At 38.6% G+C, this 24,413-nt stretch overlaps 1 protein-coding gene across 3 annotated transcripts in view; it reads right to left on the bottom strand.

Moving 5' to 3' along the window:
* mprip (myosin phosphatase Rho interacting protein) overlaps positions 1-23,521 on the bottom strand; it is a 62,747-nt gene extending 39,226 nt beyond the window's left edge. For 2 of the 3 annotated variants that reach the window (XM_066704725.1, XM_066704726.1), the window contains exons 1-6: positions 22,469-23,520; positions 10,723-10,800; positions 9,683-9,748; positions 3,794-3,945; positions 1,411-1,495; positions 530-704 (exon numbers count right to left, since the gene is read on the bottom strand). In XM_066704725.1, the coding sequence (XP_066560822.1) occupies positions 530-704; positions 1,411-1,495; positions 3,794-3,945; positions 9,683-9,748; positions 10,723-10,800; positions 22,469-22,591 (679 nt within the window). In that variant the 5' untranslated portion in view covers positions 22,592-23,520. Of the gene's footprint in view, positions 1-529; positions 705-1,410; positions 1,496-3,793; positions 3,946-9,682; positions 9,749-10,722; positions 10,801-22,468 lie in introns of all 3 variants that reach the window. The other variant, XM_066704727.1, reaches the window with a different exon arrangement.
* Between the last annotated feature and the right edge of the window lie 892 nt (positions 23,522-24,413).

Below are 24,413 nucleotides of genomic sequence, written 5' to 3'. Positions count from 1 at the left end.
TTTTGTTCCCTGAACTTCTTTTCTGAGTGAGTCATGAATGTTTTCATTTAATAAGCACATTGCATGTACCTTATCAACATGCACCCCCCCACCCTTGTCCTCGTCTCAATGCTGTGGGAGATGGCATAAGGAAGGAAAAGGGACCTTGAACAGCTCTGCTTTCCTTTCAAAGAGTTTTGGTACAAAAACATTGATGTGCTCACTCTTAAACCTCAACAGAAACTGCGCTTCGAAACCCAACTGTAAAGTAAAGAAACTCCAGGAGACGCAATCATTTTACAAAGAACAAGTGAACACAAAAAAAACCCCAATAAATTAATAAAGAAAGGAGATTTTGTTCCAAGACAACAGAACAAAACCAAATCCCCTCTGAGTGCTGCTTGTCTGATTTTATTTAATTTTTTTTCATATTATCCTTGCCCATTATCTTTCTCCAACATTTGTCGAGACAGTGTGACAATTGAACGGGAAACCAAATGAGAAAGTCAGACATAAAAGCCCGTTTGCAGAGAGGAGGCTTCCTACGTACCCCCTTGAGGCAAAGCTGTGCCGAGTGAACTGCTGTCTGATGGGGACCAGGCCTGTGTTGTTTCTACCTCCCTGGTGTGGATCTCTTCCTGCCATATGCTTGACCGGGAATCGGGGACCTTCTCTGCCTCTGGAATCCCAGAACCAGTCACAGCCACCTTTGCTGGACCAGGCTCCTAAACAAAGACGGGACATTATTTTTATAAGCAAGCACCACGTTTCCTGTTGCTTTTGGATGGAAAACAAACAGCTAATGTCTATAATAATAAGGAAACTTGAAAAAAAAAAAAAAAAGGTTTAATAACTAATGAAAAGGGGGTAGTGCTTACAGCTTGTGCAAAGATCAAATGCAAAGCAGGGAACAAAAAACAAAATGAGTGGGAATTTCAAAGGGCCTATAAAAAGCACCTGTTTTAATTAAAAAAAAAAAAATGAAGAGGAGGCCGTTTTTCGGTTTGTTCATCTTTCACATTAGATCTCAAGCTACGTGGCAGTGTCGCACAAACTAAATGCGAACAATGATTTGAAGAGGGGTTGGAAAAAAAAAAAAAATCTAGCTCTTATTTAATATTAAAATCATGTCCTGAAAGACCCAAGAGAAACATATAGCCTATCCTGTACTGTTAAACCATGTTGTAATCAACGGAACTTGATCGAACTAATTAGGTACCTCAATAAAATTTGTTTTTGTCATTCTCTGCATTTCTGTCGCCTCCCCATATTGAAACAAAATATTAACTCATTGGATAGCTTCCATCAGAGCAAAACACAACGTCCCTGTGTCAGACAGAAACAAGCATTTTGCTTTGCTTTGTGTTATTAAACGGTATGCAGGGGCCGTTACTTGCAATGGTGTGTTAAACGGTATGCAGAGGATGTTACCTGCGATGTTGTGGGCTCCACCTTGCGTTTCTTCTTCTGATTTTGTTTATTGGTCCTTGGATAAACAACGAGCTGTTCATGCCACCTGGTAATTGTAAAACAAGACACATCAGAGTGAGTCATTGAGAGGATGATACAGTGGATCCTGCCGGACAGCAGGCAGAGACGTTTAAGCATGAATTAATTGTGAAATAGAGCCCTTTCAAGGAAACGCTGATGACAACCTTTTGCACCGACCACGATGACAGAGACAGTGCATTTTTGAACAGGACTATAATAAAGTCTGTGGACTATTTTATTATACCATCATGTAGGAGTACACAAACACACATACTAATTACATGAGGGCTTCAGCTGAAACACATAATGCAGGATCATTTCAAATGCAACGAAAGCAGCTGTTGGATGTTGAAGACGTGTTCTGTTAATTTACCATTACCATCTGAATGATACTACACTAGTTGCAATTGTAGTGATATGTTTTGTGAAAGTAACAAACAGCTACACAGTACATTTAAAATAAAATACATCATCACAGGCACACATTTAGAAACTTTAATGTGCACATATTTGTATTTGTTTAAACAAATTGAGTCATGTAAATGTGTTTAACAGTTTAATTGTTTACCTGCACACAATCCAGTGTGGTCTTCTGCACAGCTCATAATTATCAGTGTATATATATATATATATATATATATATATATATATATATATATATATATATATATATATATATAAAACCAAGTGTCATTTAGAAAGGTTGTTAATGCTATATCACAGTTATAATTATAGGTGAAGTGTAGCTAATTACAAATACTTACAATTGTAATTATTGATTGAAACTGACAAAACCTATAAAAAATGATTAGGCTTACAGTAGAGTAAAAATTTTCTCAAAATGTGATGTTTGTGCTAAAGAAAACAAGCATTTTAATAACTAATTTTGTAAATAAGTACTTTTCTTTACCACTAACGTATATGGCCACTGGCAAACTGGCGTTATTTTACCATGGACCTGAATGACATATCTTTTGAGGTCTGCAAATTCCATTTCTTTCCAAATGTTTCATTTTCTACACAGGATGAAAAAAGGCATAGTTTACACCCTGAAGGGATTTTTAGAAACCTCAATAATCTTCTCCAGAAAACTCCAGATATAAACAGGTTGTATTCTGGTGTTATGTACAGTGGATGAGAGTTCACAACTAGTTTGAAGCCCTGAAGGGAAGAATTGCTGGACAAACAGCATAAGTAGTACATTTTTTTGTATATTTAAAATTAAGAATCACTGGGGGTTTGTTTCAAATATACATTTCCTTCCTGCTAGTTTTAAAGCAGGAAAAACATTTTGAATGCATCAAGAATCGCCCTCCCTATACCCGAAAACCTACAGAGGCCTGTCAACGAACAGCAACAGTATTGGAGAGGGAAAAAAACACAGATTGATGACTCAAGGTCTCAGGTGGAAAGCTTCAAGCGGTCTGACTAGAATCTTTAAATGATGCAATAGAGGATTTAAAAGGCTGAGGGCATTTGTGTTGGCTTTCACTTGTCAGTTTGTTTACATGGTATCTTCAAGAAAACGGATGTATTTGGAAACTGAAAACTGAATCGCAAAGTACGTTTTCTGAAAAGGACACTCTCCTCCATTTACACGACCAGACAGATTAAAGTTCTGATCCACAGAAAAATGTTGAAGACATAACGGAGATGCAGTAGTGGACTATGCCAAATGGTCAATTTGCACATTTGACACGTGGAGCACACTACCACAACACGTTTCCCAAATAACGGATATTTTGCATAAAAGAAAAGAAATGTGCAGCAGTGCTGAAGTGCAGGTACTGATGCAGCAAAAAATAGGTTCAGGTTGTAACATACAGATGCCATATTGGAAGTACAGTACCAATGCAGCAAACGATCAGTGAAGGGAGTGAATGATAACAGCCATGTCAAATTCAGGCACTCAACTGGGAACCACATCTCTTCCTACCAGCTACAGAGATTAAACATTCAGTCACCTGATAAACAAGAGTGCTGAAAAAAGCTTAAATAAATACATGAAAAGGAGTGGTTTGCAGTAAAACCAGGCATATAACCATTACAACACACATATCCCTATCCTTACATTACAGCCTCTGGTCTTGTAGTCCAAAAGAGCACTGGAAAAATGCATATGATGGAGTTGTATTCCAAAATATATCAACTACAACCATCATAACACCTTTTACAAGCATGCGTTGGACAACAGCAGTGTATGCATTAAAGGGGGCCGATGTTTATTTATTTTTTATAGCCAGCCTAAGCACAAGTGCCATTTCCCATGAAGGGATCATGACTTTGCTAATACTGTTTAACAGAGATCCACATTTCAACTCACCCATTGATAATCTCTTTGTTTTCGCCACGGATGAAATACTCTCGCTCTGGCGTTATGATGCAAAGCGCATTCTTCTGTCCTGTCTTGGGCTCGGCATCAATGACATCTGTGCACTGATTCATGTTAACAGTTCCTTGTGGCAGAGTGCTGGGCTGGAGAGGGAGGAAAAAATTGCAAAATGAGTCAAACTTTCAATGGTAGCCCCTTGATCTAGCTGTACAGGACGTTAAATACGTTAAATATTTCAGATTGTATGCTCACTATACATTTCGGTGAAATTTTTCAGTGGTTAGGTCAACCCACAATGTGCAACAAAACCAGGATTCCAGATGATTTGGGAACTAGAGTGATTGTGGAACAGATATGAGCGATTATTCATCAAAACCTACCACTACAGCTTGTCTCCTTGCTTTTGATAATACAATGTAAAATGACAAGTGTCTCAAGAGTACCGATACACAACGATCAAGCGATTTTGCACAATGAGGCCAGAATAGAAATAGTGGAGCACAGAAAGCCAGGGGAAACCGGCCCCCGCACCACCACCAACTGTATCTCAAATAATACTGGGCAATATTACATTCCCTTTAGAAACTCCAGACCATAGACATTGAATGACATAGCCTGGGTCCTAACCTTCAATCCAAGGCAAGGATTTCAAGGGGGAATTATATGCATTCCATTCAAGAGTGGATGATGGGTATAAAACAGAATATACTAAAGCAATTTTGAGGAAAGCAAACTTCCTTTCTTTCAACAGAATGGTCAATTTAATTGCAGAAAGCTTGCTCAGCACTCTTGAAAAGAAACCGGTTTTCTACAAATTCCACAAAATATGTTAAACTGGAATGCAGGATGAATGGCAAATGAGTGGCAAATAACGACTACCTTAGAGTACCTAACAAGGAGCATCAGAATTAAACAAAAATACACAGTACTCAAAGAACAAGAAGAAGCAGAGCCTTTTCATGAATCCTTTTATTGCATTTTAACTATTATTGAAGAAGTAAAACAGAAAAAAAAGGCATGAATGTAACATGCTTTCCACTAATCTGAAGCCAGCATCTGACTGACAGCTTGGGCAGAATTATAATGGATGTACTAACTCTCAGGTGCCTGAAGCATTTAATAGTTCTCATTTTGTTCTCTCTCATGGTACAAGAAAGACCATGAGAGAGACTTAGACCCATTTATTGGAACGTGTTTTGTCCTGCTGATGTGCTAAAATGCCATATTAACAAAGGACAGTAGTGAAATTCTGAAGGGAAGGCAGACGTTTTCAGCTGTTCCACCAAAAAGAGGTATCTGTTTCCAACTTCAAACCTATCTGCCTCCCTTTTACTGTAAGGTCATTGCATGGTTATCGAAATATTTCCATAGCAACGAGGGAAATCCATTTGGTTCCAGTGCTTTTCTACTGAATAGGGGAGATACACAGACTAGAAATCCTAAGCTAAGCCTCTTTTGTTGTATACACAAGCGCCTGTGGAACAGATAAGAAAGGCCTAGGTAAGTCAGTGTTTTCTACGCTAAAGGAAAATTAGCTGACAGATCAAAGGTGAAAAAAAAGAGAAAACAGGTTGCCCCAAAAGCTTCTCATTACGCTTCCCAGCACTGCATGTTTACCCGTTCTCGTTTAAATTACAAAAACAAATATTGAAGAGCAACCCATCCCATTTAGTTAAGCAAACGCAGAATACATTCCAGGATTTATACTGAACAAGTCTTCGAAACCTGAGAGGGAATAGCACAAACAAACGCTGTTTATGTCTGCAATGTACGCAATATGGGCTTCTACTGCATATGTGAAAGGTGCACATTATGTAACCCTTGCCTTTGTTTGCTTCCTTCATACCTGACTGTGGACAAATCATAGGGCCCTTTCGACATAGTAACAATTTCTGCTTGGGCTGTTATCAGACATTCTGTTGCTCCTAGATGTAAAACAGGTGCTCTCCTTTTCCTTATGCCTTTTATGGCCATTTCTGTGATCCTGCTTTATTAAAAGCTGCCAGTAAACCCTCAGGGTTGCCAAATATGGCAATTATTGTGTGTCATAGTAATAAACTGCAGAAGCTTTTAAACCTCATAAAAAAAAAAAGATGGTGGAGCTTTCGTTCTTTATGCCCAAATAGAGATGACATTAAGTAAAAACACGGCATATTTGTAAAATAAATTAATTTAATAATAATAATAATAAAAGTGCAGGCCTTTTTGAAAAGAGTGTCACAGTTTTGAGATTTTAAACAATGTTCAAGAAATAGAAGAACACAGAAGAATGACATGGACAGTCCTTTCTAGGCAGGTCAAAAGACACCCATCTCCTTGAGAAGATAGGTAACAGGGATATGGATTTTGTTTGGTTTTGGGAAATAACAATCCTAAAAAGAGTCTCAACAGACTGTCAGGCTATTTAGGTTAGTCTTTGTTTATAGGCCATTTGTCTTCACTGACGTAGATGCTTGTCAGAAGTGTTTTTTTTTTTTTACCTTGGTCCCCTACGCTTCTACTAAAGGTTTCATAATTGTGCATTTTAAAAAGGCCTACTTGTTTATATAACACAAATGTTTATTGGGACACACGGAGGAGGAGCAGACAAACAATCGAGAGGTTCCTTAAAGGTATACGAATATTATTTTCAGAGACAACATTAAACTGCTGATATTAAAATCAAAGAAAGCTTGGGAAACAATCTTTTATAGGCTTTTAAAATCCTCTTTGCCCTTCCCTTACGTTCCTTAGCCTGTAACATGCACTGTAAAATACAGTGCTACAGGAAGTGTGTGCCAATATCGAACTTGGCAAATGAATAAAAGGCTTTGAAGCTGCCAACCCTTTGCCATTCATACGTTTCACATTATTGTGGATTTATTCTGAAATAAAACTCAAAGTCTGTATCCTCGAATTGTTCTGGATTTTATGGGTTTCTATTTATAAATCAGAACGAGGTTGAGATTAAAAATAACACATTTCCCACAGAGAGAAAGGCACACAACAGCATTTGAACTGTATTTGTGAAAGAAGAAAAGTATGCACAAATATAATGGCAGCAAAGTGCTTTTTGCCATCTCTGTGGGTAATGCACTTGTAATGAATTAAATGTGAGTGCTGCTCCTTATGTAATACTCATAGCTCAAGCATTTCAACTTTTTCTTATCAGGGACTTGGACTGATTTAATAAAGGAAAATCAAAATGCCGAAGAAAATAAAAAAATCTGGGAATCTGGCAGTACCTTTTTTTTCCCTTTTAAAATCAACACTGAATGGAATTATTACATAAAATGGAAGAAAATACAAGCCAACAAGTCATAAAGTTGATGCTACAGTTTTATATAGCTCTCGTGTTTGGACTTGTCCACAACAACAAGAGGGCAATAAAAACAGGTTTGAAAGACAAACCTGCTAACTTTTAGTTTCTTGTTGTTGTGGCTTTCTTTTCCCACAACTTTACTTGTGAGCCTAAAATTACATCCAGAACAAACAAAAACCAACCCCCCCCCCAAAAAAAAGAAACAAAAAGGACACATCTTAAGTTGCGATAAAACACCATTATCTTACTCAGCATCTGGCAGACAAAATGGCAAATAGAGTTCAGCAAGAGCTGTTCGTTTTTATGAGCCTGCATCATGTCTGTCTAATCTCGGGAGATTAAATTCATCCATTCCATTAATAACACACAAATGATGTACCTCAGCCCTTTTTCTATAATTTAATCTTATCCACTTTACAGAAATAGATACTATGGCAGACAGGCTGTGGAATGTAAATCACAAGCATATTTTACATTTCCATGTGGTTTTATGATTCAAGGCTAATTTTCTCGAAGTATAAAGCAGCCACCAACAGACTGCTGCACTTAACCAAATATGGGCAAACCAGACGGACACTGAAGTATGCCCTTATTCTATACGCAGTGGGTGCACTTCCTCTTAAATATTCCAGAAATTAGCCAATAATGACTCAATTAACAGGAGCACTTAAATACAAGAAAGTTGAGAGGTTGGTTGTATAAATTCAACATCGCTAAAGCCTGTTTAATTACAGGGTGGCCTTCGCATGTATTGTGTGGATTAGTGCTGGCATCAATGAGACAATGAAAGAAATATAGTTTTTGCACCATAATCCAAGCAATGGATTAATCACCAGTTATGACTCGCTTCCGAATAGTTAAGCACAGACCAGCATTTGGGGCCCGTCATAAATACTGATGAAATTGGCAAGCCGGTCGTTCACGTAATATTTGACGATGATGCAAAACCAAACTCAAACACACAAATCAGAAAAAAAACTGACATAAACTCAAGGTCGGTTTAAAACTCACTGAGGTGAACCTTGGTGGTGATGATGAAATTAAATGTGCGAACAACTCAAAAGAAAAGGGTTGAACACTCCACTCCTTGTAGAATTCAATATTCTGCTTGGGGAACAGTGGAGCTGTACGTCAGAACGGCAAATAAACACAAAGATAAGCACCCTGGCCACATTTATTTGTATTAAGGACCTTTTCATTCCAGTCCCTACACAGTCAGTGCTGAGCTAAACGCTTCAGCATATTTTCTCAATGTTAATATGTGTACGAGTTACTATTATTGGGGGCACAAAAGAATGATTTCCCTGACCTAATTTGTCTCTTTTCCTCCGAGTGTTCCCAGCACAGATTCAAAGAGCAAGAAAAACAATACAGCTGACAGACTTTAATCACCATTACAATCGGAGGAAAAGTTGGATGACACCGACGGGCTTCACTGCTCCACGCCACCTATATTACTCTCTTGACAACCAGATTCCCCTTCTGCAGAACAGAAAAAGACGGATCTGCTCTTAGGATCCAAAGCACCATTCTCTCAATTGCCGTGACAGCCTGCTAATGTGAGGGCCAACGTGTTTATATGCAAACGGCTTAATCTTGTGAAAGATCAGCGATCTAATTTGGTCACCCATCTCGCATCTCACTGTACTCTGACACTGACTCTGCTCTGAAGCTGATTTTGCTTTTTATTTTTTCTTCCCAATGATTTATTTCCATTTCTCGCCAGGTGAATTAGTGTGTGTAAGCTGCCAGTATTGTGACATGGGGAAAAATAACAAAATTAAACAAAAACAATCCACGAGCAGGTGAGGTATTTTAAATGTCATAACGCATAAAGATTAAACAATACCCTTATACTGATGAGAAGATAGGAGACTGTCTATTTCACCTATGCATAGCTCAATTTAAAGTTCATGTTTGTGTAAAAGTCTGTTCATCTTGCTAAATTCATGAACTCGAATCTAAATTACAAAAAGATGGACCTGTTTTTGTGATCTTCAATTTGCCTTATTTGCTTTCCGAACTTCATTTGGGCCTGGAGACATCAGTATAGGACTGCAGCTTCTACAAGATACTGTCCCTGGCACATGACATGATACACGCTGATAGATACACATATACAAGACTGAGTAACAATAACTGAACAGTCATTTCCACCAAAGACAAAGGCTTTTGGGCACAACTTCCCTCTGAACGTATGCAGGAATGTGCTTCTTAGCCAATCAAAATACAGAATTCAGAAACATTCCTGGTCACTTTGGCGTACTGTATACGTGCATTCCAGAGCTCAACACTTCTGCTCGACGTTGACTTTCCCTATCTCAAGTGACTCGCTCGTCTGATTGGTTTGTTAAGATCAACAGCGAAAGCCAACCACTTGAAAATGCCATCAATGTTGAGGTGTGAGGTTTGCTTTGGGAAGGGGTGGGGGAGTGGCCATCATAAAATGGCAACAAAGCATTGTAAAGGTACAGTGAAATACATAAGGACACAGAAGTAAAGTTTCTCAGAATTGCCCTGCAGATTGTCAACTCCCTCTCATGTGCCGAAACAAAACAATAAAAGCACCAAGGACTTACCGACTCGTCCAAAGCAAAGCGCAAACAGCCGTGCTCGTACAAAACAAAGAATCTTCTCTGCCATTTCTGCAGAAAAAAACAGAGATTCTGTTTGTCATACTGTGCATTAAAGACATACAAAGGATAAACGAATAAGTTCATAACACAATGTAACTTGAGAAGTGCAATTATCTTATCAGGCTTAAAGATCTTCTTAAAAGGATGGAGAAGCATTTCATAAATTGAGAAAAGAACAACATGGCCTTTTCTGCCAGCAACAACATGTACTTATAGCAGCACCTTGGTGAAAAGGTTCTGTCACCAGATGACCTGCAATGGCAGTAACATAATCATACTTAAGGAATTAGAGTTTATCTAAATGTAAGAAAGTAACATTCAGTGAAACAAGTTGCATTTGTTAATTGTGAAACATGTATCCTCTTCTGCGGTATAGTTTTTATAGAAAATGTAGGCTTCTTGTCTGCTATCTCTGGTATAAAGCATTAGGCATGCCATCTATTGAATAAATCTTCATATCTTAATAAGGCAACGACTCTTGGTGAAGCAAACATGTCTAGTTGAGGGACAATAAGCACACTTCATACTGCCACTTTTGTGTTGACTGACTAAAGTAACCACATAACTATACGTGTAAATACAAGTAGAGATGGCAGCAAACTAACATGCACAGTTGTAAATAACGGGTCTGTCCAATTTGTTACTGCTGTGTTCCACAAACAAATAATAACAATTAAAAAAACAAAAACAAACTGTGACTGACAATTTAACAGTCATGCCCAGGAATATACAATATTTGTGGCAGGATCCTAATCCTCATTTCTGCTTTAAGTTAAAGTTCCTAAACAAGCCTCAAACACAATCCTATTATGAAGTTTCTACAGTTAATCTTTAATTAGGCTTGGAGTTGAGGTATGCAGTAGCTATTTCACAAAGCGTTGCATCGGCGGCATTGTGGCTTGTACACAGATAGCTGATGGCGCCCCTTTCAACATTTTTTTCTTTCTTTCTCCCCTTTCCAGATTTCCCAAACGTGTTCTTACCCTTGATCTCTGCATTGGATTGTCGAAATCTGTTCCCTCGGGTGCCAAACACAGCCAGCCTCCATAAATAGGTTTGGCCTGCAAAGAGAAACCAGGGCAATTTAGGCAATCATCAAAAAAAAAAAAAAAAAACATTTGAGGTCCAGATGTATAGATGTTTCAGTGCAGTAAAACCTCCAATCAAGCCTTCACAGCAAAGGGGATGCATGTCCGTGTTTGTTATTTAGTCAATGCTCTTTCCTCTAACAATCAAGGACTATCAATTCACTACTTTACAAGGTAGTGTTTTAAAGAACAGCATTAACTGCACAACACATTTTCAAACATACAGCTATGGGGATTGTATAGGGTGGAAAAAGAGAGGGCAGTAATTATTAGGCATAACAGACAACTTTGATCATGTTTCACCTCCTGTGTTTAACATTCCATAAACATGTAGGTATTTTTTTTTCATTGGGGACAAATCCCATTACGAGATGTGCTTTTTGAATCATGCAGAAGATACAGCATATAAATGTCAATCCTCATATTTCCATTATTTTGCTTTAGAGTCAAAACAATGTACTGCTGTCGTGTTTGTTGTTGACAATTCAATAAAGCCAGATTATAGATTTTAAAGTGGCCTAAAACAACTCTTCAATATTCTTCAGCTGGAAAGTGAAAAGTATGTCAATTTCAAAGACTGATTGCAATTTAGATACCGAACCCCTACCAAGGAGTGTAAAAATGTCACTACACAATAACAATGTCTTACTACTGTATACTACTTTCAGACCCTTAAGAAAATTGAAGTTAAGTGTCCCTTAACTTGGCAACTAAAGTACATCTAAAAAGGATTAGGCAGGTGTTAATGTTTGAAAAAATCTGATGGATCATCTTCACTGTATTTTAGATCAGTCAGTATCCATTTTCGTCAGTCTCAGGACTTTATCCAAGTCAGTGCAGGTTCATCATAAATTAAGTAATTTCACGTTTGTGCTTGAAGGCACCTTTACAGTTCTATGAGGCCAACATCTGCGTTTGTTTAAGTAATGTTAAAATTTTCGGTCAGCTGAGATGCACAAGACAGGAAACGCAACTAACACTTCAGCTATCCTTAAAGTTTCATTAATAGCCTTTGTCCTTCTCAGCGTCATAGGTGTTCCTATTGCACAAAGTTCACACTTTGTTTGTGCTGCCCTTTGTCAACTTCCTGTAGAGTATTTCTATCAAAATAGCTATTCTGAAAACCCCTTCAGCCTGTACTGCCATGAGGGCCACTGTTCAATGTCTCTTACTATTCTGATGGTTGCTTTCCTGAGCGATATGCTGAGAACAAAATGTCCGCCAATATACAGGATGTCTTTTCTAGGTAAAGTTTTAAAAATAGCATTTTTTCTAATGGAGCTCCCAAACATTTTTCAGAGTAAAAAAAGAATACTTGTGGTTGGTTCTGGACAATTGCTATAGGCTACATAGGATAAATGTTTTTGTTCTAATTGTATTAAAGAGAAGAATGTACTTCAGTTTCATCATATTAGCCACCTCCCCCAAAAATAATAATAATATATTTATATTTTTAAACCCACTGTCCATAACTTGATTTCTGTCCAAACCATGCTCATACTAACCCTCTCCCAAGTTAACAAAAACAACAATGCTAAATTGGGAAGGGGTTATGTATGACTACAAGGCTGTATGATTTTTCCTTTTCCCCTGACAAAAACAAAACAAAACCAAACACAAAGATACAGCTGTGACATTTGCGTGCGCTGTGCTCCAAAGCAGGGGCTCTGTCAGAGGACAGGCACACCCCTCAGCTTTCCTTTCCACATTGCGAGCCGACTTCCTTTTCGGTTGATTCTCCTTAACCTTGCAGCCCCCTCAACAGGCTTAACTTTCAATTTCCTCTAGGGCTAAACCTGGAGCACTTGACCGCCCATTACCACCACGTCGGTTCACCTCTGGATGCACTGCGCAGCCCTCACCGACAATGGACCCCAGAGCGGTGGAATCACACAGGGACGGGTGACCTCTGGAAACTCTTCTCCAATTTCCCAACTCTCACTTCCTTTCACAAGCTTCCTCTGCCCCTGCCAGCCACCCACATGACTACAGGGAATAAAGCCTGGCCCCCCGAGAGGCTGTACAACCCGGGGGAACGGATCTGAAACACGTCAAAATAACACAATCCAAGCTGCACCGCAATAGCGGCCAGCACACCGCTTTAAAGTGTCCATCCCCAAAAATAAATTGTCCACTCTTCCCACAGTGCTCATCCAATAAGCCTTATGATTCAGAGCATATGCTTGCACAGAGGGCGAAGAACCAGCTACATTTCAAGGTGCAAGGTTTTGTACAGTAATTCATTCGATTAGACCCCGTTTCCGAGTGACCTTTTTGTAACGAGACGAGCTACAGTGCGGATGTCTCTACTGTAGCCTAACTGCTTTATCTTTCCCAGGCCATTGGCAGGGTTTACAGTCAGTGAACTATCTGTCCCAAATAGGGAGGGTATGAAAGGAGTACATGGATGTAATTTGTCATTTCAGAAATGGCAAATGAAGCTTAATTTGCCAGGCAAGCTGGGTTTAATTATACGGTTTAAAGAAATCAATAAGGTGACAGATGCCACACTATTATCAAATTAGCCTTGATAACCCCCTCCCAGGTTCTTTTATTTGTGCCATTACATACAGCTGCCATCCCACATGGTTTCAGCACCATACTAAAGGAGGGTCCTTTGCATCCTATGGGGAAAGCAGTTACAAACCCCCACTTGTATTGATTTCTACAATGTGATATGTTGGGAAGACTCATCGTCAGTCTTTAATGTGCGTTAATGCCCTGCACATCTGTCTTCATCTGACTGTTATTCTCCTGCTGTACTGTACTGACGATGCAATCGTGCTACTGCAGGAAAGTCTTGCTAAGCACTGCTGGAGCATTTCTTAACTTCGCATCCATTTTAGGCCGAAACTGCCTTGACATACTTATCCAGCAGTATAAACACCATTGTCACCGCGTTGCGAGTAAAATGACCCTGGAAACAAAACAAAGCTCAGCAGACCTGGTTTTTAATCTAACAACTTCACACAAGACTGCAGCTTACATCCTTGGCAGAAAGAGAAATGAGCCTTGAGGAACAGTTCAAGCAGATTTATTATTCCTTTTAAAAACCCAAAAGCAGGCAGAAGAGGAAATGTTGGAAGTCTGAAACATAACTGGGCTAGATTGGCCTTTCTGAAAGGGCTGCACGAATTATATTTTTATTAAATAAGCTTGTATAATTAATCTGGACCGGCCACTAGATAACAAGCATTTGAGAAACTCATTGTGCAGCTTACAAATAAAACAAAAGTATTTTTCATGTTTCCCCCCTTGCAAGTTAATACTTCGCGACAGCATTAAAACAGAGATTAAAGAGCTTACTTTGACTGGTCAAGAAGAGTTTGATTACAGTACAGTAGCTGAAACATCCTACATGCACAAAGCACTCTGGATATCAGACTTCATATTTTAGGGAAATGCAGAGTCAAAGAAATCAATAGGTTACAGTGAAATGTTTCGCTTGCTTTTGAAAGATTTTGTCTTTCTGTCATAGATTATCTAACTAAATATATATTTAAAATAATACCTGAAAGGCTTCAGAGATTTCAGTTTGGATGTCTATTTCTTTCCAATGTATTTATTAGAAAAAACTTTCATGATAAAAAAGAAAGAAACAAGAAACCTTTCATTTATTCCCAATATAACATCTGAAAGTTCCACATTTTTATAAACACGCACCTTTCCTGGAAGAAGAAAAAAGGAAAAAAAAAAAAAACTCTTTTCACTTTCTTTGTGAATTTCATCAAACAGAAACACGCCTACGACACTTTAAAAATACACAACACACACGGACGGACACGAGTCGGAACCCATCAGAGGACAAAAAAAGAAAAAAAAAGAAAAAAAAGAAGTAAGAGGAAAGAAATGGAATAAAGCTCCTCTTTGTTTTAGTACAGTGGATGTCCCCAAAGGGATGGGGTTGCAGTGATCCTCAGCCAGCTGTACAGCCTGAAACACAGTGTCTGTGGAGGCCTGCTCTCCACTTCCTCCAAGTGGACAAATCCTAACCTCCCTGCCAATGGAAATGACCCCAGTTCTCCCCAAGTGGGACAGCAGTTACATCACCGAGTGAGTATCCCAACCCTGGGAATCCATGGCGAGAGATTAGTGAAGCAGCACAACATCGTGGCTCATCTGCTCGGCCCTGCCAGAACGTGCTGTCTGGAGGCTGTGATGCAACACACCAGTGGGCGAGTCGGACTCTCCTTCAAAATTCATACTTGTCAGAGAGCAGACGCCTTACAGTAACACAACGGACCCAATCCAAGCAAACTGAAAAGTCATGAACCGACATTGGCACATACCTTAGGACCTCTGTCACACACGAAGGATGAAGATTAAATGCCCTTCACTGGACTCACATGTCCTTATAAAATATTACTGAGATTGGTCATGTAATTCATACCTTACCTTTACATTCCTCCAATACTATTCCACTCACATGTTCCCCTAAAAATGCATAATTTAACATAGGGGTTATATTGTGCACTGCCTATAATCTACTGTAATGCAATGATACGCAATGCTGAAATGAGAAGACAGATCAAATCCACTGCATACCGGAGATGGCTCCTCATTGATGTCTTTATTGTAATTTATCCATTATTGATGAGGTTTCTCATACTGAAATTAATATCAAGCACACACAAGTAAAAGTAACATCCGCAAGAATTTAAAAACCAAAGTGCTTCAAAATGCATTTCATAAGGCCTAGTCACCAAAGGACACCATCCCACTTCAGATGACTTATTCAGATAAAATTTTATTCTGTGACTGCGTACATTAAAAAAGTATAATTTAACAGCCAATGTGTGCGGACAGATGAAGCAAACATTTGCATTGCAGAAGTGTAGTGTAGTCTTCCTCTCAACGTAAATCCTCATCTGACATCAAAACCAATTCCAGCGATGCTTTGTGTTTTTGAAACGCAGAATATGCAAATGGATCTACTACTGTGAGGCTATTCTTTTCTCTCTGTCTCTCACAAAGAAGACAGAAAAAAGAAAAGGAAAAGGGAAAAAATTAAGAAATGTAAGGAAAATAAAGTCAAAGTATAATAATACGATAAGAAATAACTGCTGGAAGATATTTATTATTTATTATTATTTTTTTTAATTAAATTTAAAAAACTATTTCACGACCTCATTTTCCTGTCATCATTATTGGTAGTTACTTATTGTACTATGTTTATTTAATAATCTCATTGCCTCTAATTTTGTAGTGTCCAGAGTGTGTGGTGACAACAAAATTGGTCCAGACATTCAGAAACAAGTCTGTAAACACAAGGCTGAAAAGCAATCCAAAATACACTACACATTTACATCCACCGTACACACTTTAACTTTCAGTATCTGCTTAAGAAAAACAAGGCAGTGCAAGAGGTTAATTAAGCTATAATGGTTCTCTACACATTTCAGCCAATGATTATATTTACAAAATGGCAGCTTATCCCATTCAGATTTCCTACTTAGATTATCTTTTGCAAATACAGTTATGATTATTTATGATTCAAGCTTCTCTCGTAAGGTTTCTGCTTAAAGTTCAATTCTTAGTCATGCTCAATGTGGTTTGGTGGAAAAAACAACCAGTGAAAAGACTTCCCAAGGCTGCCTGCCAGGAAGTGTGTAAGGGACTTAACTCTCCACCCTGTGAAACCCATTGAAGACAAATTGTGTGTAACACAGATACACTCCCCCACTCGCCTAATGCTTTGAAAGGCTTTTTTGTTTTTGCTGAAGCAGCAGAACATAAAGGATAACACAGACGAAACAACACAGTGTGCGAGAAGCAAGAATTACATTAACAGAAAAATTTGGTTTATATAAAGCACTCTTCTACCAGCCACCTTAGGACTCAACTGAAGACACCAGACACCTCCTTTAAGTGCTTGATATAGCTTTACACAGAACTGCTTTAGTGCCCTTTCAGAATATCCATTTTAACTACAGTCTCACTCAGTGTTTTCTAGCTTTTCTATACAGCTTAAACTATGTTTAATTGCAGGGATGCTTAACAAAAGGTGTCTCCGGAGTCTAACAATTATGTCAGGGGCAAAGCCTTGAAAGTCCAACTGCTGTACAATAGGAGTATTATTTGTCTTCCTGCAGCACAAGCGCAAAATGCCAGAAAAAGACAAAAGTGATTGAAGCGCAGCAGTAACCTTGATCCTGTCCAGATACAGTACAGTACATGTGCATTGTGAGTTCTCAAACGAGCTTTTAGAAACTTTACAAAACTGGAGAAACTTGTTTGAATGGTTGAAAAAGTGATTTATAAAGGTACGAAGCATTAGAGATATCAAAATGGCAGCAACAAAGACATTAATTAATTAAAGACAGGTAAGTGATATTGAGAAGTAGTTATGATTTGAATTTAATTTTCTTGAGTAAAATACAACAGACAACTTCAAATGACCCAGAAACCAAAACACTCCTTGGTCTGTAGTCCTTAAGGACCAAAGATTATTTTATCATTTAAATTCTCACAAAAGACAGCCAAAAACAAATGTTCAGAAAAACATAAAAAAACATAAAACAACAGCAACAACAACAACAACAAAAGCCGTCTCCCTTCTTGTAAAAAGTATTCTTGGACTGGAAAGACTTGTTAATCTCACAGCAGGAATTTTTTTTATCAAATAGAAGTCTATGTGGGCCTATCGCTGTCTTGGTCAAGGAAAGTTTACCGATCCTCACGTATACATTCCAAAGGCAAGTGTCTGAGTTTTTTTGTTTGCCTACAGTAAAGCTACAATTTCCAACTTTATTAACATTCTGTGTACTAAAAATCAAAAAGTCAATGAAAAAAATGCTATCTAATTCCATCTAAGATATTGTTTTATTAAAAATATTTGTTAATAAAAAAATAAAAAAAAGTTATCCAATGTGAATATATATAATATAAATTAAAAAAGGAAATCGATACAGGATACATTATGGACAAACCCCGCAATGATCATAACATTTTTTCACATTATATCTTTTAAAAACAGGAATGTTTGCTTTAGTTTCTACTTCTAAAATGTCTAATATTTATATGACTTTCAGTATTCAGAATTCATTCAAATGTTCGCTATTGTTGGTTTGACCTAAAACGAAAAAATAAATGAAAATACAGCTCAAATTAGTGTTGCCTTTTTTCAGGATATTTCATGGCATACAGATTTGAAAACAGGGGGGTCAATTGCTACTTCTGTTTGGTCTTTCTCTGAAGCCAACTTTCCACAGTGTTGTTCAAACACCTCTACAACAAGGTTTGAATATTTACATCGCCACTAGGACACTGCAATCCTCAACAATCAATCAATCAATTTTAATTTAGTATAGCGCCTTTTGCAGGGTAGTCACAGAGCGATTTACAGATTGAATATAATTAAAAAAATAAACAATAAATAATTAAAATAAACTATGAGACACAGAGGAGAGAAAAACAAAAACTCAAACAGGATGGCAGAATATTATAGGAGAAAATAAATCTCTGGGGGTTCACGGCTTAAGGCCTAGGCCTTATGGTTGCCTCCTCAAAAAGGCAGTATAATTATATGATTACCAGCAAGACATGGGTAAGATTCCTTTGAGGTTTCAGTTAGGAGGTTCTGGTTTAAACATATACAAGCAAAACCGATTGTCTGCTAAGTGATGAAAACCATATCCTTTCGCAGCAATTCTAGTAGGCATTCTGAAACTTAGCTAACACACGTAGAATTATGGATACCCTGCAGCCATACTGACATGGAGTCGGAAGCAAAAAACAACAAATGCGACGGCCTTTCTTTGTGACTTAATTACCTAGTGCAATATGTACGTCTGGCAAACGTCTGAACCTGTCAATCAACAACATACCAGTGGAACCAGTCAGCATTCTGACCGGTGTACAGGCCTGTCTGTTAGGTGTGATGTGTAAAAGTGACATGTTGTTTCCATCTATGACTGGGGGACACTTTGTTTGCACATAGAACAAGGTTATTGGGTGTGATGGATCTCTGGATTTCCCTGCTCCTATACCTTTCGGAGCAGTCAATTCAAATCACCGGTTCTCAACCTGGGCACTTCTGTAACTCTCACAGGGTCCCTATTAGAGAGCATTGCACACGTTTAATAATGATTAGGTGCTCACCATAGCAGTCTAACTTGCATGTCCTTCATAAGTGGTAAGCTGTAAACTAAGCTGTTAATTATTACTTACTGTTCCTCATAATTATTGTGTATATTCTTGAAATGTGTGCATGGTACTCAATGCTCTTTGAGCCGTAGAAGTGAAACTAGCTCTCATGAATGCACCTGAGCCTGGTTATCAGTAAATGAATCGGTGACACACACACAAAACCGGATGTAAATTCTCAACAAAACCAAGAGGCATTATTTTGAACGAATTACTGCCTTCATTAAAGATGATGTCTGTAAAAGGCTTACAAATATCCCAGTGGTTCCAAAAAAAGGAGGTCCCAAATCAATTCCTGGTCATGAGTTATGTAAACTTACCTTTTACATGGTGTGATTTGTGCATTTCAACATTGTGTCAAACACTTATTATTGTTTCTGTTGCTGTGATTCACTCTTTGACAAAGGGCTCAGTGAGGGGACGTCTGACAGAATAAAGTGACACAAACCAAGTTAAAACTAATTCATTTAAAGCATAGCCTAAGGAATAAAGCATGGGGAAAAAAGAGCAGAGAACGTCATGAAACTCAATGGGAACAGCCCACAACTGAAGGTTGTCCTACAATTTCTCCTCCATTATCTTCAGCAATTAAAACAAGTCGCATCAATAAACTTTCTTTGCGTCACGTCCGTTATCCACCGCAGATAGAAAAATACAGAAGAGCCCAACCAAAATGTATGCTTGGATGTTCATATTTTCCTTTCAATTACACCATGTTCATTACCACATTTTTTCCATAAAACTATACCGATTATCGCTACAGGCTTCGACAGTGAGGTAATCCAACAACTCTGCTGAAGCTCAGTTCTGCATCTGGACAGGAAAGGGTTACTCTTCCTAATCGCGCTCAGATCGCAGTACACAAGAAGGATGCTGACGTTGCCATGTGCTTGCTGCTTTCTTTGGGATCCTTCAAAGAACCATCTGGATTAAGCTATGGGATCAATTAGCAAGAACTACAACATGCAGTTACAGGCTGAACGGCTTTGTCTCATTCAGAACTTTCATTTACTCAACATGTAAATAGTCCTTGATTGACTGTGTGATTAATTTATTTCCATTTAGGTGTTTTTTCTGCTGGAATCTGATTTCAGCTGGACACTGATGTAGCACTGCTAGCTGATACAGTACATCAGTCTTGCTCATTGGCAATGAAATAAAAGATAGCTCAAAGATAGGCGGACAGATAGCTATGCAAATAAACTGCTCTGTGAATAGGTCACTCTGTAAGCATCAGACGACATAGTTTGCATCCTTGCACTGTAAATTAATGCCATTCATGCTGCCTTTTATTACACGGCTTCTTGCGTTATTGTTAGTCAGCAAAACCATTAATCCACAGTTTGTTTTGGTATTACAGCAGTACAATACAAAAAATACAACATGGCAGATACAGATACAATAGGATACCTATTACAGACAGTTGTTGTAGATTATATGCACTCTTTTTTTTTTAAAGCAGGGCAGGGCACAGGAAGCCATGAATTGAATTAAATGAATTAGAATTGGATAGGAACTAACGGGCATAAGTGCATTGGGGGTATATTGGTAGAAGTCAGAAGGAAATGGACAAGGCATTGGAATGAACGCTGAATTTGTTTATTAACTTTCTCTGGTTTCAACCATTTCGTCTGGGAAGTGAAATGAACAGTATATCCATATTCTCCCCTCAGCTTTTAACCACTGTACCTGGCCCATTTAATTTATTGTGATTTCAATCAGAATTGTCCTCATCCTTTATTCATATTAATAATTTAGATCACATTGAAGATTATCTGGGTTCTTCTTTTAGATAAAGCCTCCACTCCCGTGTAAAACACTGGTTGTGATGGGCAAATCTCCTGTCTGAACACCACTTGAAAAGAAATGTCTTTCAGAAAGGTTTGTAATGGATCTCAAAGTACAAACTCTTGGATTTGTTTCCAGATGAATTCCTTTACTCACATTAGTTATGTCACTGTGGAGATGTGCATTAATGTATGGAAACATAAAACGGCTTGTATTTATTTCCACATTCAAGTCTTCACATTCTCCTTTCCAGTGGGTTATGTTCATTATTCATTATCAAAATTATAACCTCATCAGGTTTGAGTGTTTCAAAAAGCCTTTATGGAAAACATACTCCACAACACTTTACACAGAAGGTCTGAAAGGAAATACCACAGACATAAGCCCCCCAAATTTTCTACAATATCTAATAAAGAAGGTGGGTTATACAATGTATGACTCATTTCCAAAAGCTACAGGCAAATCAAATTAGAAATTAATTGATGAGATCTGCTCAGACAGATAGTCTTCAGCCGTGGCAAAGATAACCAATAGAATTCAAAAGTGGGCACAATAATATTGTATGTTATGCTTTCAAATGATTGACTGTGAATAGGAATCAACAGAAATACTCATGCACTAACCATTAAATACATTAAATAAAGCTAAAAGCAACACAGTGGTTTATAACTAATTAAGCTCATATATATTTTATGTTGCGTTTTGTATAGTTTTTTTTTGCTTAATCTGTGAAAGCAATGCCACCTTTCCCTGACATCCATAAAATCAGTTGCCTCTTAAAATGCCTTTGAATAAAAACAAAGTAAGACCTTTAAAATGTGGGTCATTTCTCAAGTAAATTATGATGAAGTACAGTGTTGAAGTTGGGTCAGCAAACTCTACAATATATTGAATCCCATGAACAAGCACACCGACCCACTAATGTGTGTAAAATACAGTTTTACAGCTGACCTATTAATATCCTTAACTAAACAGGCATTCAACTACCCAACATATTTTATTACTATTAAGATAATTAGTTAGTTTGCAGATCCTGCATTTAAACATATATAATTTGCTCAAGAATGCTACAATACAAATACATATGTGTGACACTAATTCTACTAAGGTTCAGTTCTTCCAATAACACTTAACCTATTTTAGTGAACCTCAATATCTTTAACCTGTCCCTCACTTTCAATCCCAATTGAATTTACAGTTCAACAATCAATGAATACACAACACATCTGTATGACACTGGGTTGACTACTTCTTCTGAGCTACATGAAATCAATTTATGCCCCTGGATTAAGGAAAGGGGGGGAGAGAGAGAGAGAGAGAGAGAGAGAGAGAGAGAGAGAGAGAGAGAGAGAAAAGAAACATCTGCATCAAATTAAATGTAACACCCTTCGTCTGATCCCGTGTGCGCCACATATTTACTGAACAACACCACATATTGAGATATAGACAGTAAAAACGCAGTGTGTGTTTAGTAAATATGATTACTTTGGAACAAAAATATGTTTTAATAAATAGGGTGATAAACTACCCGACCTAGTTATCTCTGTAGTATAGCTGCTGTCACTGTGCAAAGTTAGCTACTGCTGCCTTGACAGCTTTTTACTGCGCTGCGAAACTTGGGAGGCTGCCGTGTCCACTGCCTGTGAACCTGGGCTGGAGAATTACCTCGTTTGCTACAGTGGAGCCCCCAGAAATGAAATGCATTTACCTGATTCAGGTCTTGGTCGGTCAACAGATGCAGCTCCCGGGGTTTGAAGCAGTTCTGGCATTTGCTTTTGTTAAAAATGTTCGCCTGGAATTTCCTACACGGGTTCTCCTTTGCGCCAGACATGTTTAATTTTCTTCTTGTGTCCCCCAACCACCCGACCACCCGACCGACCGACCGACCCCCCCAGACCCGATCGCAGCTCCCGCAATCCGACGCCAGCGACAGATCTGCGTCCCCTTCTTCTTCAAAACTGCTTCATCCAATTCGCGGCCAGGGCCTTGGCGAGCAGATGCATGATCCAAATGAGGGCTGATGTCCCACTTAGTATTAACCAGCGCTGATTTCCACGCGTTTTCGTCTGTTTTGACAGTCTGCACTAGCGCCTCTCCGCCAGTTACCTTTCCCAGTTTCAGAGCAGATCGGAGCTCAGTCCATGGCCTGTGCCGAGCAGCTGAAAGCGTATATATCGCCTCATAAATAATGATACCGGGGTACCAGTAAATACCGTAACTGCTTATCTTGTCCCCAAATCCTCACTCGCTGCGGATACCACAAATGGATATCCCCGATCCATTGGCAGAGGAGACCAAAGAGAAGAGGCTGAGATCCCGATTGCAGCAGTTGCTCTTAATGAAGTTTTTTTTCTGTCTCTTATTGAAATCCCCACTGGCGAATCCCCTCTCTTTCAGGATTTCTGTTTTCCTCTTCAGTGCTCCTGCTCGCTCCGGTCCCCGTTACAGCGTGTCGTGCCCGGGAAGCGGCGGCGAGTGATCCCGCCCGATGATTTGATCCGATATGATTTTTTGCGCTTGTTTTTGTTCCCGTTACTACTACGTCCCACTGCCTGTCCTGTCGTTTTCTTTTTTTCTGGCTCGATCTTTCCCAATGGAGGAGGGTCGTGCGCTCACGGATCCGCTGGTGGGATTTCAGTGCCTCTCGCGAGAGTCCTCCCGAACGCCATTTTGCTAATGACAGGGGTCACGGCGGTTTCATAATAGAGCTGGAGTTAATTATAAAGGCCATGTGACTCCCACATCCCCGGACTCACCCAGAGCCGGTTAAACATATACAACCCTTCCCTCGGACAAAGGCACGACAGCCAGGGCAGAGAGCGCAGTAGTCGTCCTGTGTAACGACGCGAGGACTGAAGGCCGCGGTCTTGTGGCGCAGATTTGCGCAGTTCTGCACAGATCTGCGGAGTTCGCTCGATGCCATTGGTGGAGCAGGGCTGATCGGCGCAGAACTGCGGAAATCTGCGCTACACGACCAAAGACACACTGAGCAGACACATTTTAATAAAGAAAACCGTCTCGAAATGGAAATAAATAATACTAAATCAGAAATAAATAATAAAAAAACGTGTAAGCGAATACGAATTGCCAATAAAAATGTAAAAAATGTCAACATGTGTAACATATTGCAAGAATGTTTTACTGGATAAAGTACACAAATATACATTTTTCACAGGTAAGGCATAAGGGGTCAATCAACTAAATCAATCTGAAATGTTTTAATTATATATATATATATATATATATTGGAACTGTGGAACATGGTATAACAAAGTATTAGTTATTAAAGAGTCTGTTAAGAGTCCATGAGAATAACATGAGAATAATTTATACATAAAATACACAATTTTAATATTTTTCTTCCAGGATCTGTAAAATGATCCATTGATTATAGGTATATAAAGTATACCTTATTAAAATTGTTAGTCAAGAAACAGGCAAACAATCAGTGTCTGGAACACTAAATTCTATTCAAGCAACAATCATGGATGTAAGGGCTCATTAACTGTAACAAAAGCTTTATTTCCCTCCAATGGATAGTGGCTTATATGTCCACATATTTTAAACACTGCCTGCATGCCAACATTAAAGACCGTGTCTATGCAAATATTTCTAATCTTAATTATTGAAATTGTTAAAATCTTCAATTTTCC

The sequence above is a fragment of the Amia ocellicauda genome, chromosome 5 (genome assembly GCF_036373705.1).
Source record: "Amia ocellicauda isolate fAmiCal2 chromosome 5, fAmiCal2.hap1, whole genome shotgun sequence".
NCBI classification, from domain to species: domain Eukaryota; kingdom Metazoa; phylum Chordata; class Actinopteri; order Amiiformes; family Amiidae; genus Amia; species Amia ocellicauda.
The sequence above is the reverse complement of the archived record's forward strand: the minus strand, read 5'-3'. Positions and strand labels throughout refer to the sequence as shown.